This window comes from Genypterus blacodes, unplaced genomic scaffold, assembly GCF_046128005.1.
Source record: "Genypterus blacodes isolate CSIRO-AG114 ecotype Tasmania unplaced genomic scaffold, CSIRO-AGI_Gbla_v1 ptg000017l_1, whole genome shotgun sequence".
NCBI lineage: Eukaryota > Metazoa > Chordata > Actinopteri > Ophidiiformes > Ophidiidae > Genypterus > Genypterus blacodes.
In genome coordinates, this window is record NW_027466831.1 from 6,232,931 (window position 1) to 6,247,500 (window position 14,570).

Below are 14,570 nucleotides of genomic sequence, written 5' to 3' on the forward strand. Positions count from 1 at the left end.
TCCTTATCGCCACATCAGTAAGCTGAAACTTCCTTATACGAAGAAATCATTGCGTATCGAGTTACTATCAGAAATAAAAGAAACAGATACACACCGTAACCAGTTGATATATTCAAGAATTTTATTATTTGACATCCCAATTCAACATCATTGGCATCGCAGCGATTTTTCTATAAGAAGGAGTAATACCAAGGCAAAAAGTCAGAATTTCTTCAGATTCATTTCAATCCGTCAGCCTTTTACCTTTACCGTCTATACACCATAATACACAATCCATTAAAAAGTAATATTAAGTACTTAGCAACCTGAGCTACAAGCAGATAGAGAGAGAATAACAGCAATAACAAAGACGTGACAATAGACAGGTGTGTGTATGTGTGTGTATGTGCTGAGAGGGGGACACACTGGAATTCCATAGCAATGACAGATGCTCGATGATGAAAGACATAATACATACAGCATTAATAGTTGCGGTACAAGTAATGTTACATAAAAGGCAAGTATTATAAATATCTCAGGGAATCGATCCGTGTTTTACACTTTTGACTTACTACTGTCTACTCCGCAGTGTGAGGCTATGAACCCATGAACACACAACCTTTAAGGGAAAGGCAATACAATCACCAAAGTGTTCCATAGATGTTTCAGGGGGAGATTTCACAAAGGAAAAAGTGAGGAAGCGGTCATTTGAAGCTTACCAAAAGGCGTGGGCAAAGCAGATATCATCCAAAATCAGTCGTCCCTCTAGATTTATAACATTTAAAGGCAAAAATAACAAAACACAGAACGAAAGTGCAAAAACAAGAATGTGTTTCTGATTGGCTTGAGAGATACCGTCGACAGCCAATTAAAATAGATATACATATAGTTCAGCTTGATTATTTTTTGTCGAGATAGGCAACAGAAAGCAAACACTTCTGGAAAAGAAACTAAATGGAAAGAAGGAGAGAAAGAGAGAGAGAGAGAAAGAAAGAGAGAGCAAAGGTGGATAAGACAGTTGGGATGCTGACCTTAGCCAACATCATCTCACATAACAGAGCGTCGGCCAGTCCATCCAGAGGTCCCCCGGTGCGCTCTGTGAACGTGGCTCCGTCCCGCTCCAGGGGCCGCAGGGTATGGCGGGACGGATCTCTGTCAGGTCAGTGACTGAGGTCAAGACTCGATCTCTCACATGAACTTTGGGCACCGAATTAGTCGACGCACTCGTGAGAAGTACGTGTGTGTATTAAGTTGTGTACTAAGGGAAAGGGTGGGTGGGGGTGGGGGTGGGGGGGGGGGGGTACATCCATGTGAAGCATACTGTGAGAGAGAGGGGAGGGGGGAAGGGTTGTGACTATGGAATGAAAAGTGGCGTGAAGGAGGAGGAGGAAGTCCTTTCCCTGGGAGCGGGCGCAGGTGACATAACCGGTGACCGGGTGTTCCAGAGACGGCCCGACTTGTCCCTTAGCAGCTGCAGCTTTCTGCCGAAGGTTTCGCTCTGTCGTTCCTGTCCAGTTTGATGGGCTCCGGGAATTCGTTATACAACTCCACCTCCGTCTCCTAAGAGGCGCCGAGACGGACGACAGAGCAAAGATCAATCAATGAACACAGTTATAGAGATTGGATTGAAAATGATTCAGCAGGGTTGCACATGCATGAGAAGAAGACAGTGAAATAACAAAGTGTGCGGCTCCACTGTGACTTGTTGTTTGCCCGTGACAAACCTGTTTGAGGGCGTTCCGTGCAATCGTCTGGAATGCCTGTTCTACATTGATGGCTTCTTTGGCACTGGTCTCAAAGTAGGGGATGTTGTTCTTACTCTGACACCAAGCCTGGGCCCGTTTGGTGGTAACCTGCAGGGGTGAAGACCACAGTGATGAAGACAAGGAGCTGAGATGTGTAAGATTGGGTTATTCAAAGGAAATATGTACTGTTGTGATGAGCAGTTGACCGAATCCCGTCGCGGATACCGACCTGTCTGTTCTCCAAGTCGATCTTGTTGCCGAGCACCACGAAGGGGAAGTTCTCCGGGTCACGAGGGCTGGCCTGGATCAGGAACTCGTCCCTCCAGCTGTCCAGAGTCTTGAAGGTGTTTGGCGCGGTCACGTCAAACACCAGCACGCAGCAGTCGGCGCCGCGGTAGAAAGCCACGCCCAAGGACTGGAACCTCTCCTGGCCCGCTGTGTCCCAGATCTGACCACGGAGGAGGAGGAGGAGGAGGAGGGGGAGGAAGGTGAATGTTAGAATCTGCAGCACACAGTCCCTGATAGAGAAACTTGAATAAGGATCACATGTTCCTCCTCATCTGTTTAATAATTCACAAGAACGTACTTAAAATGATTTCAGCCCTCATACCTCCACATACTTCACACACACTTGCATTGGGGCCGTAACACAACATGTCGTTTATTGACAGGTCAGATGCTAGACCCATTAAGTTAACAATTGAATTCTGGATCCACGGTGTAATAAAGCACTTGGATTAGGAGAAGTTGGACCACGGTGCAACAACATCCTCCTCCTTAGTCTGCAGAGGTTTCAGGACGTGAAAAGCAGGACACAGGAGCTGAACGCTGCTGAACCATCCCATGTGCCTGACAGCTTACAAACACAAAGTCACTGAGCTGCGACGCTGCGACGGGGTCAAAGCTGCTTGACTTCTATAGATGTTACGTCAGCGCAGACGGTGTTCCTACTCTGAGGAGACTGAAGACATTGGCAGAGACTCGGCTACAGGCTACAGTTTATTATTACTGATTTGCTACTCTGTTGATAAGTTGGATTGGATGGCTGCTGCGTTTGTTTGTATCCTCCACAATAAACAAATCAGAGCAGTGACGGAGGTTCCTGTGCCGTACCTGCATGGTAACGAGCCGGTCGTCCACCATCACCTCCTTGGTCAGGAAGTCGGCCCCTATTGTAGCTTTGTACTGGTTGCTGAACTTCTTATTCACATACTGGTTCATGAGGGAGGTCTTTCCAACGCTGACAGAGGAGGAGAAGAGGAGAAGAGGAGGAGAGAGAGCAGGATTACTGACGGCACATATCTGGATCCGTTTAGGCTCGTAAAACATGTCAGATGTTCAACACGTGTGCGTTCTGGAGGATCAGGGCTGCAACGTCACACACGGGATGTTGCTTTAGAAGGTTTTCTGTATTGGTTTCATTTCAGCCTTTGGTAATCCTGTCTGTATTCATAATAAGTTGCTTCCCCAGAAGAAATGAATCACCGACCTTAGATGAATGCCTTTAAAATATTGTTTGTTTGTTTTTGGGCGTAACAACTCGGTGCATAGCTCAAGTAATGAAGGATGAGGTGTCACTAGGGGAGGAGCCGTGCTTGGAAAACCCTGAAGAGCAGCATTGTTACATGGTTACAGGCTTACGGAAACAACTCCTGTCTGAAAGAAGGGCAAAGTCATGTGATATGGAGAAAAGTCCCAGGGAAAAAGAAAAACACAAATCGACTTAATTGTTTTTTTCCATTTCACAGGGAACAAGAACTCGAGCGTGTGGGAGCAAACAGGAACTGATGCTGGATCCAGTTCTGTACCACGGCAACCGGCAAAAGCTCCTGAAACACTGCGGCTACCGGCTCGGCCAAAAGAACTTTACACCCAATCAGCTATAAGCGGTGCGGTGCGGTAGCCCCCCCCCCCCGAGTCCTGCTGGTCCCTGCGAGTCCCACATGTGGAACGATGGTAGCGCCGACCAAAGGACACTGATCCTATTGGCGCTCCGCTCAAAAATGTGACGGATTTCCAACTCTTGTGTGTCGCTGTGATTGAAAACCAATACTTTTGAGACTTACCCAGAATCCCCCAGGATGATCACTTTCAAAAGCACTTTCTTCCTGGACGTCATTTTCCCACAACTGCAGGAGAAACAAACAAATATAAGGTCAGAAACATTGAGCATACAGGGCGTGATGATGTCACAGCTCATCAATGCCACGCCTACGCTTCAGCCGCAGTATAATCAATACTTACAATACATTTGAAGGAAGGAAAGCCTGTAAGAAAACACTGGGCTACAAAGTGTGTGTGTGTGTGTGTGTGTGTGTGTGTGTGTGTGTGTGTGTGTGTGTGTGTGTGTGTGTGTGTGTGTGTAGTTCCATGCTACTGCAGCAATCAGGTTTGAGTAACATTGGTTCAGTCATGTGCTCTCTAAGCTGTCGGGGCAAATCACGAGGAACACATCAGTCTTTGCTTTCACCACAAGAAGAGAGAGCTTCACCTCCCGTTACTCCAAACCCTCTGCTCCTCTGCTGACGGCCCCGAGACGCCGCCGCTCCCGCCATTGTGTCGGCGTGACAATATTTTACTGTGAAGCTCTGAATATCAAGCATAAGATAAACAGATTGCGCAAAACGTAGGTAAAGAAACATATCCTAAATGATAGAACAATGACGTTTTGACCAAATCTGACCAAAACAGATTCTTACTGCCTGACATCATCATTTATTTAACATTCAGTCAGAAAAATTAAGTTCTCTTTTGCTCATCACGTTAGGTTTTTAAAGACGATGCACATGTGGATCTTTTATTCCACTGTGTTTGCAACATTTCCTCACTGGGTCAGTTTTGTACAGTCTTAAGGCGATGAAGGCACATTTAGAAATACCAGAAATGACTCATTTGTTGACATTTTGTGAAGATCAAACAAAAGACAAAGGCGATGTCATATGTGACATTCAGCGACGGCGCAATATAGACATACTGGGACGGAGCGATGACAGGAATCACTCAACCAAAGTCTGGACAAAGTCGGCTCACCGCTGTCTGAGACACTGACCTGATGAACCCCACTGTCCAAGTGAACAACAGGAGAGTAACACAACAGCGTGGCTACATTCCAGTCTAGAGTTGCTATCTGGAACGCTTATCTGCTCTCAAATACACTAAATAGACAAGAAAACACTTGATTTCACAACACCCTGTTTTATCTCACCCAGACTTTGCTTTAGCCGCCGCCAAGTAAACAATACTTGAATACGGTAAAGACGGAGGAAACTTGTGGGCCGCCGACGTTCTTACAGGACATTTGCCAGGAGAGAGGCAGGCGTCAGGTGTTAACTGTACAACAACGTCATGTAAACAGGATCCAAACAATTAACAGAGACAATACAGACGCCGACGCTCAGCCAGGCTTCGGGGAACGATTAAAACTCCTTCACTGCTTTTCTTGAAATGCACAGCGCAACAACCTGTTAGACAACCGCTGATAAACAAGCTGACTGACTACTGTACTTCCCCTTCACTCTTTAACTCTTTAACATCACTGCAAGAGCCAAAGATGAACTAGATTTAGTAAGCTGGACGTATTACGACAATCTTGTTAGTTTGTGGTTAGTCTGGACAATGTCACTGTTGTAACTTCCTGCTAGTTTGGATGACATCATTTTGCTAGTTATGTGAAAGTGATGTCATCAATTTACATCAAGTCTATCTAAGTAGCTTTAGTGTGCTAAGCGGTGGTTGTCCTAATTAAACAGTTAACAGTCATGTTGTCCGGGTGTTTCCAGCCGTACCCAAGAAGTGACACATCTACGCTAGAGGAAGCAAGACACCGAGCACTCTGTAGTCATGCCAACGCAACAACATAAACAGGTTACAACTGTACAACCCAGGTCTGCACCAAAGAAATCATTGAGTGAGCAACAAGAGGACACTTACGTTCTAACTGGAGGGCCGAGTCATGTCACTGCACTGACTGCCACAGTGTGAGGCACAGATTAGCTGATGAAGCACCATCAGGTCGGAGGCGTGTTCAGCCCGCCGTCACATGATTACAAACAACTCAAGATCTTTAACCTTTGACAAGCAGCGCTGCAGGACACTGGTCCTTAATCGCTGACTCGGACTCTTACAGAGGCTTGAATCAATCAAGAGGTGACGTCATTTAACAAAACGTCAGATGTGAGCGTCAATAAACAAACTGAGGAGGAGGAGGAGGAAGAAACCTTTGAGTGGTTTAATTATCGTCAGGATGAAACAAAGTGGGCTTATCTGTCCAAAGTCTCCTTCCACAGAGCAACACACTTTAATCAGGATGACACAATTAACATTTGGGAGGCTGAGTGACCATGGGAAAACAACTGGAAAAACACAATAAAATATGTTTTGATGCTTTTATCCATGCACTGATCTTTTACTTTCAGATTGACTGTATGTGTAGGCTTTACAATCACCTTGTATGTTTGTGTTTAAAGTCCAAATCAGACACAAGAGACACAGAGCCGTTGTGAATTTATATTAAAAACACACTTGCATATCTACGGATAAATCCTGATCTGTACTCTACACTACAGACAAACAACCTCTGGTCTAAATATAGATTTGAAGGCAATGTGACGGGAACAAGTTTCCAAAAGCTAAGCCCATCTTAACAAATCATAGTTAGGTCACACCACTGCCTCCTAGACGTCTCATGATCTACGGACGCTCCACTGGCCTCCAGCTCAGCCCAGGGCCAGCTAGGTCAAAGGTCACCATGTTTTATCCCCAACAAGACAACACTGATCAAACAACATAGTACAACTAAGTATTGGACTGTTATAATAACTCCTGTTTGACTAATGATAAGTCCAAATAAGTATTGAGTGGTTAAAGGATTGTTGTGAAAACGATCACGTGTTGCAGCTCTAATCACAAAATGACGTGTACGCTGTCTGTCTCATATCAGAGCCAAGAGACCCGAGTTGCCTGTTTCCAGCATTTCTCGTAAACAAATCAGTTAAATATGACATCATTCTTTAACGGCAAATACAACACGTGGAGCCTAAACCCAGAGCGACACTTCATAAATCAGATCTCGTCGTCATTTCATGTCTGCCGTGTCCATAAACGACACCAACAAATCTGTTGTCATAGCTACTAAATCACGCAGAGACGTGACAAGCATCTGCATGCCAGATCCGCCTGAGTCACAACCGTAGCCAAGGCAGTTTCGGACACGTAAACACACGGAACCCGTCCACAGGTTTACACTTAGAGCTCCGGTATGTCCTGGGACCTGCTGACAGCCGAGATGTTTACAGCCTCATACTTACCAAGAGTCATGTAGGAGACGGAGTCCCCGTATGTAGGACCCTCAGTCCCTCACCTTCATCTCATATACATGACGCAGGGACACCGCGTACCATTACGGGCTGCCGAGATATTACTACTAGCTTGGTTTCTGAGAAAATGCGTCCGCCAGGTTCTCCTCCCCTGCTGGAGTCAAACCCAGAGGAGCTACAGGCCGGCCTTGTTTTTGCCAACCAAACATTGCACCATCGTTAGCTCTTGCAACATTGGCGTTAAGATGTCGACCGAAAGCGACCGAGAGTGAGGAAGTAACATCATCTGAACACACTTGTTTTCATCCCAAAAACTTACTTTGAGCTTGTAGCACACTGGAGCGGTGACTTCTTGCCGTGACTCGCCCTGACTGGCTGCTAACTAGCTGTTATTGTTCGGGACAGCTAGTGGCTAACTAGGCGTTACGTTCGCTAGCTAGCTCGCTGACACTTAACTCGTTAGCTAGCCGTTAACTGTCACTGCCTCGCGTCTAATCTTTAACAAAGCCCGTTTCTATTTACACGAGCACCTACAAATGTATCGCTAAATGACGACTCGTTTCTTCCACAGGCGGTGGGAGAAGGCGGCACTTTGATCAGAGGCTTGCCTGCCAGCGAGCTAACTATCTGCTACCCTCAGCTTCTCTTCTTCCCCTTTCACTTCCTCCTCCAAAACCACGCCTCCCGCTACGTCACGCACGTCAAAACAGTGACCCCGCCCACTTTAAATGATCGCGCCGGGGCTGGACAGACTGTTCTGTGCTGTACTCACTCAGGCGGAAAGCTAGTGCTGTTAAGGAAAGTTACTATGTTTTGTTTTTTACAGCTTTTTAAGTAATATAATAATGTGAATGTCTTGCTGCAATGTATACTACTTTTAATTAGGGACACACTTAGTTCTATGTCTGAAATGAATAAAGTGACAACAAAACAACAAATGATTTAGTTACAAATCACTGAATTCATGGAATTCTAACCCCTCCAGCTTGAGAGCAACACACACACACACACGCACACACAATTACACACACTCAGCAGCAGATTGGAATGAGGTTGAATCACTAACCCGGAGCAAAGTAAAGCCTTACCACTAGAGGGCAGTGTTACCTCATTCAGAACAGGTGATCTGGATTCTAAGTGACTTGGTTGTTCAACATATTAGCCCTCATGTCTTTTTTGGTCCTCTGCAGAGGGTGGCAGCAATTTGTGGTGTTGACATTGTGCTGAGAGAGTGTTAAGGTCAATGATAGGTGAGTGATCTGCTTCTGTGATACTCCAAAGACCGTCTTTGTCCCCTAACACAATGTCGCTGAAACATGCTAAGAGGGGAATGCAAGTCAGTTTTCACAGCTTGTGTGCAGACTGTTTGAGAGAAAATGTATTTCTGTATGTGTGTGTGTGTGTACAGGACAGAAAGAGAAAGGGAGGGAAGGGGGAAAGAAAGGTTAGTGTGTGTGTGCATATGTGTGTATAGTGAGTGGGAGGGGTAGGTGAAGCTTTTAGGGTGTGAAATCATTTAATTTACATTCCTATGAAGTTACAGTGGAGTTCCCCTAAAATAAAGTGATATCTGGCTAGTGAGACACGCAACACATTGATCGTTCCAGTGGTGCATCTGAAATGTGTCCTAAACTGTGTTCGACCTTTGACCCTGTCACCACCGTAAAAAAAAATCTTGAGTCATCGTTTTCTTCATCTAAAACCACCAACTGTTCTATTGTTGACAAATTACCATCCCTTTTTTCGAACCATCACAATTTGTAGTTTCTGAGCGTTTGATTTAAACTCTTTTCTGTGTTTATTATGTGCATGTGTCAACATTTGTGTGCTTGCGTGCTCGAGTATGCTCCTGTTTGTGTGTCTTGTTAGTGGAAGTGTGCCTGTGCAGAATCCTGATGACTTGTGCGGCCCTTCGGGTGTTTATAGAGGAATTCCTTCCCTCTCACACCTATTGAATGTTGAGTCTTTATGGCCTTTTTGGAAGTCAGTTTGTCAACACAAACACTGCTAAACAAAGAGACGTGAGTGAGAAAATGGGACACAGGAGCTCTTTGCTGAACACAGACAGCCACATGCTCCAAGCATCTGTTTCATATGCATCCTTACAAACACACAGTCTCTGGTTTATGTCTGAATATGATGTGTAAGGGAGTTTGTCCATAATGAAAATGTTATTCCAGCATGAGCATAAACACATCATTGGGAAAATCACACAGAAAGGTGAATAATTCCTCCATTGCTGTAAAAGTGTCGTTAATCTGTGAAACACTGGGTTTATAGAAACATAATGTTGGGCACATTACACATGTGTCAAAGACAGTGGGATTTATGTTCATGTGTTTGTGTGTGTGTTTGTGTGTGTGTGTTTATGCATATGTTTGTGAGGGACTCAGAGAGAGAGAAAGAGAAAGAGATGAGTTAAGAAGGAGATGCATGCATGCATGTGTGTGTGTGTGTGTGTGTGTGTGTGTGTGTGTGTGTGTTGGGGGGTGGGTGCATTAGTCCGTGTCAGACAGCAAAGAGTGCCGCAGTTATCTAGGAATCTGAGCCAAAGCAACCTCACTAACAGAGAGAGAGAGAGAGAGAGAGGGAGAGAGAGAGAGAGAGAGAGAGAGAGAGAGAGAGGGAGAGAGAGAGAGAGACAGAGAGAGAGAGAGAGAGGGAAAGAGGAGGAACGGGAGTGAGATGAACTGACGGGGAAACAAAGGAGGATGAGAGAAGCACACAGGGCAAAATTCAAAAGAGACCAGAAGAACAACAGAAAGGCCAGAAAACACCTCCCATTAAAACACACACAGGTAAGTGAAGGAGGCAAACCTGGAGAAAGTTTGCAGAGTCGTCTTCAGCGACAAAAGGAGCAATAATTAGACAGAGCTCAGAGGAAGAAGCGATCCTTCTGGAAGACGAGGAGGACCAGAGGACGAGGAAGGACGAGCTCCTCTTTGACATCAGATCTTCTACTTCTGTGCTCTCCCATGATTCCGTTTGGTTTCCTTGGAATGCTCCCTCTGCTGTCACTGTATGTGGGAGTTGTGCTGTATTCGGATGCTTCCCCACCCTGCCTGCACCTTCCCTGCAGGGACAATCTGGTGGCTGCACCCATACAGCCTGGAGTGGCAGCGGGCGTGAATACTGGGGCCTGTGAGGGTCAAACTGGGATGGCAGCCTGCAGAATGGGGGTCTCACTTCCAGCCATCTCTGATGCTCCTCGGAGGGTGGAACACAGGAATGATTTCCCCCAGGTTCAGCCCAAGGTGAGCGAGATCGCCCATAGTGCAATGTGAAGTCATGCGTCATTGTTGTTATTGTTTGTAACCTCTTTTGAAATGTTATTCTGTAATTCCATTCAGCCATTGTGACACATTATCTGATATTTCGGTTATATAAAAGCCGCACGGTTCAGAGACGCTGATTGATGCGACATCTGTCACCAGGCTAAAGTACAGCTGAGCTCCCGTCTGTTGATTCACATGTGCCAGGGGACTGAGCGGTGCAGCATGTGGGCCAGCAGGTCATTTCTCCTGGGACAGTAGGCACACTAAACTTGGCACCAACCTAACAGCCATGCAGCCATGCAATCGAAGAAGGGATAAAATTAGGTCCGCTTTAAAACAATCCTCATCATATGGTGGTGTTGAGCTCATGCAGCAACAGGTGTGTGAGGATCATTATTACAATAGATGATGTAAGTGTGAGGGACAGGTCCAGGGTGTCACAGTACATGTCACTGAGTTGTGTGTGATGTGATTTTGTGAATGCACCATAATGCTTACAGATATGAAATCAGCTTGTAGGATCATAAAGTTGCATAAAGAAGTAAAGCTGTGCGACGTCTTTTCAGACTGGAGGTGTCAAAGAGCGTCTAGTTCAGCTGCAGCGCTGCATGCACTCTCTCCAGGACACAGGGGGCCCCTGGAGTCACGGGGGCCAGGAGAGCAACTCTCTAGGGGCCATCCTGGCACTAATGGCAGCTGTGCTGACAGAGTGTGACCTCCACTGTCACAGCCAGGCTCTGGGAGCAATGGCCAAAAGACTGGGTGAGTAGTATGGGTTTATATCCCCCACACCTACAACACACATACACTCACACACTCCCCCACACATAGTAAACAGAACCTCAATGAGGCCTGTAAAGTGTCGGTCATAGGTGAGCGCATAGGAATTTAACTCCTCTGAGAAGGAAGAGAAAAGCTTTGTGTACATACAGACACAGGGCGCATGATGAGCAGCACCTTTACAGACCACAGACCATCAGTGCTGTCCCTCTGGACACCTACAACCTAATCTTTGTCTGACAGAGACAGCAGCCGTGGGAAGAGAGGGGGAGAAAGATCTGCTGCTTTTCCTGAAGAGCATCACACAACATTCAACCACAGGTGAGGGCATCAGGAGCAATCACAGTGCTTCACAGAATCATTTGTTGACTCATTAACTGAATACAAACGTACTGTGTGTGGTTCTTAGTTGCCCCCCTGGAGAGGTTACATCCTCAGGACTGTGCAGAGATTTACAGGCTGGGAATCAAAGAGAATGGAATCTACACCATCCAGCCTGACCCGAGTAAACCAGCAGTGGAGGTATTAAACAGAACACACTCAGACACAGTCAGTCACACAGTCAGACTCCCTGGTAGAGATGTTTCGAACCTCTGCTTTCTGATGTCAAAGTCTTTGTCTTTGCTCAGGCTAAATGTGACATGGAGACAGCGGGCGGTGGTTGGACAGTGATCCAGAGTCGCCAGGACGGCTCGCTGAGCTTCAACAGGACGTGGCTCGAGTACAGGGAGGGCTTTGGCAGCCCGCAGGGAGAACACTGGCTGGGGAACGCGGCCCTGCACGGCCTGACCTCCACCGGGCAGCACCAGCTCCGAGTGGAGCTGGAGGACTGGCACCATCAGAAACGCCAGGCTACATACAACAGCTTCAAAGTGGCCTCAGAGGCACAGAGGTAAATAATGAAGCCTGAGAAACACACACACACAGGCAGACACAGGCCCTATAGAGCCCAACACACACCTGTTCTCTCTCTTTCCTCCAGGTTTCGTCTGACAGCTCGCGAGTACTCGGGCGATGCAGGCAACGCCCTGAGCTACAGCAAACGCTACAACCATGACGGCAGATCGTTCAGCACTGCTGACCGCGACTACGACCGCTACACGGCCGGTAACTGCGGTCAGTACTACGGCGCAGGGTGGTGGTTTGACACCTGTCTGGCAGCCAACTTGAATGGAAAGTACTACCGCGGGCGCTACAGCGGGGTGACCAACGGCATCTACTGGGGGACGTGGTACATCCTGACAGACAGCCGGAGCGGAGAGCGCTACTCCTTCAAGAAGGTGGAGATGAAGACCAGGCCCAGGACCTTTGCAGGACAGGCGTAACAACCAGACGGACACTGTTGCGCAACACTACAGCGTAACCATGTCATCATGTTAGCTACAGATGAGAAAGCTATGTTTCTGTCGTTGAAGTTCTGCATTGTCCTTATTTAAATTGTCCACAATACTGAAAGAAAGAAATCTATTGAAAACACTGCTTGTAGACGTTGATGCTGAATTAAATTTACTTCTTTGTCTTTGTACGTTGATCTGTGTGGTATTTGATGTTTGGTTGAAGGTTGCTTCATCACTACGTGGGCCTGAAGCACATGTCTGTATATTATTGATTACACGTGTGGGGGAGGATTTGATTGATATGTAATTCTCAACATAGACGTAAAGCATTATGGAGATGAAAGCGTTTCCTAACCCAAACCAAACGGTTCCTTCAAGTGATCCCAAATCCTGCTTCACTCAGATACAAACCCTCCAACCTACTTTAGCTCCTACAAACTCACGTCAGGAACAAAGTCTCAGGTGGCAGCAAAGAGGTCGCCATGTCTCAGCAGCACCTGGGTGATACACAGCTCCATCACCGCGCCAATCAGAGAGTCGATAGGGATTTGACCCACAAGCCCCTGTGTTCTCCCTCCAGCTGCATGAATGTGGAGCCAAACTCAAATCTCACGGTTTGACATTAAACAGAGAGAAGCAGCGTTTTGATGAAGCCGTTTTTCTCTTCTACCCGTCACCTCATCTTACTCATACTTTCCCATGCCAAGCCTGACACTGAGATGAAGACCGGTAGGAGCTTTATCTTCGTCGTCACGCCCTGAAACCGCTGACCGCAATCAACGTAAACGCACACACAGGAACACACACACACAAACTCACGCTGACCCTCACCTGCTTTTGGGGCGGTGGCGTCAGGCAGGCGGCTCCCCCTCTGGCTGAAGTTCGCAAAGGCTTTTCTGTTCTGGGAGTTTTGAGCCTTGCGGGTGTGTGAGCGGTGAGCTTAGCCGTGCACGCGTGATGCTCGACTGTGTGTGTGTTCCCGTGTGTGTGCTGTGCCCATTTTAGCAGCGTTCACTAGGAGCTGTCAGCCTTTGCAACAAGCAGAGTGTCTAATAATACCAGTGAGGGGGCCGAGGACCTGAGGGGGCTCTGATCTAAACACATGGACACACAGTGGGCAGACTCCCAACCAGCCACGGTATTTCACATACAATAGTTATACACACACTGGGACCGGGCCTGTGTTCATCATGTACACACACACACACGCACACGTGACACACAAACACACACTCTCTCAGTAGACGGGGAGGTGCATGATGTGCTTGGCTTCATAAAAACAAGTGTATATTATTGACTTAATTATTGTTGTGCAACCGCAAGCTCCTTTTCCCCTTCGCTCTCTCTCCACACACACACACACATGCACACACACACACACACACACACACACACACACACACACACACACACACACACACACACACACACACACAGTTCACCATAAGTAATCAAGATCAATTGTCCATATCAGCCATTATACAGATCAGCTTTCTCATTTGATTGTGTCTGTGCTTTGTGTGCTCTAGGCTCCAGGCTTTGTGTGTGTGTGTGTGTGTGTGTGTGTTCTTTGTATTACTACTAAAAAGTAAAGGGTTCTGTGTTCTGCCCCCTGGTGGCATGAGAGCATACTTGGCAGACTTAAAAAGATTTATTTGAGTGGAAGATAACTTTAGTTGTAGAAGCCTTATGGAGCCATGTTGTAGGTCCACAAGAAGCTTCTGTGTCTCAGATATACTTTGACATGTGAAGGATAATGATGGACCACTATAATCCAGCTCATCACCTTATTAAAAACTTAACACCATTTACATTTGATTCATTATGTCACTATTTCCTGTCATTGTCTCCTCATCCTCATCTTCTTCTGTCACTCTCTTTCCTCTCATGCCCCCCGCCGCCCCCCCAACACACACACACACACACACACACACACACACACACACACACACACAAACAAGCGCACACACTCATCTCCTGATCGTCCCTCTTTCACTGCGCCAACCGTGAGCTGCTGCAGCGGCTTTGAGTCTTGGTCGCTCCTCCCGTCCTCTTCTTCTCTCCTCTCCTCCTCTCTCCATCCATCAGTCTTGTTGACAAGGGAGGAACAGTGGCCCAGGGTTGTGTCACCACAGTATC

At 46.8% G+C, this 14,570-nt stretch overlaps 2 protein-coding genes across 4 annotated transcripts; one reads left to right on the top strand and one right to left on the bottom strand.

The window, feature by feature from the left end:
• Nucleotides 1-181: 181 nt before the first annotated feature.
• Nucleotides 182-7,698, bottom strand: LOC142991057 (ras-related protein rab7-like). Of its 2 annotated transcripts, none has more exons than XM_076141027.1 (6): nucleotides 7,359-7,698; nucleotides 3,791-3,853; nucleotides 2,838-2,964; nucleotides 1,954-2,172; nucleotides 1,704-1,832; nucleotides 182-1,539 (listed from the first exon to the last, which is right to left on the bottom strand). In XM_076141027.1, exons 2-6 carry the CDS (start codon nucleotides 3,841-3,843, stop codon nucleotides 1,444-1,446), a joined length of 624 nt encoding a protein of 207 aa, XP_075997142.1. In that variant the 5' UTR covers nucleotides 3,844-3,853; nucleotides 7,359-7,698; the 3' UTR covers nucleotides 182-1,443. The 2 variants fall into 2 exon arrangements, with proteins under 2 accessions (XP_075997142.1, XP_075997143.1); XM_076141028.1 differs by lacking the exon at nucleotides 7,359-7,698 and adding an exon at nucleotides 5,655-5,670.
• Nucleotides 7,699-8,217: 519 nt separating this feature from the next.
• LOC142991133 (fibroleukin) lies at nucleotides 8,218-12,568 on the top strand. 2 transcript variants are annotated; one of them, XM_076141149.1, is made up of 6 exons: nucleotides 8,218-10,293; nucleotides 10,881-11,076; nucleotides 11,338-11,415; nucleotides 11,504-11,616; nucleotides 11,724-11,986; nucleotides 12,077-12,568. In XM_076141149.1, the coding sequence occupies exons 1-6, from the start codon at nucleotides 10,015-10,017 to the stop codon at nucleotides 12,417-12,419; spliced, it is 1,272 nt and encodes a 423-aa protein (XP_075997264.1). In that variant the 5' UTR covers nucleotides 8,218-10,014; the 3' UTR covers nucleotides 12,420-12,568. The 2 variants fall into 2 exon arrangements, with proteins under 2 accessions (XP_075997264.1, XP_075997265.1); XM_076141150.1 differs by having other exon boundaries at nucleotides 11,344-11,415.
• The last annotated feature ends 2,002 nt before the right edge of the window (nucleotides 12,569-14,570 follow it).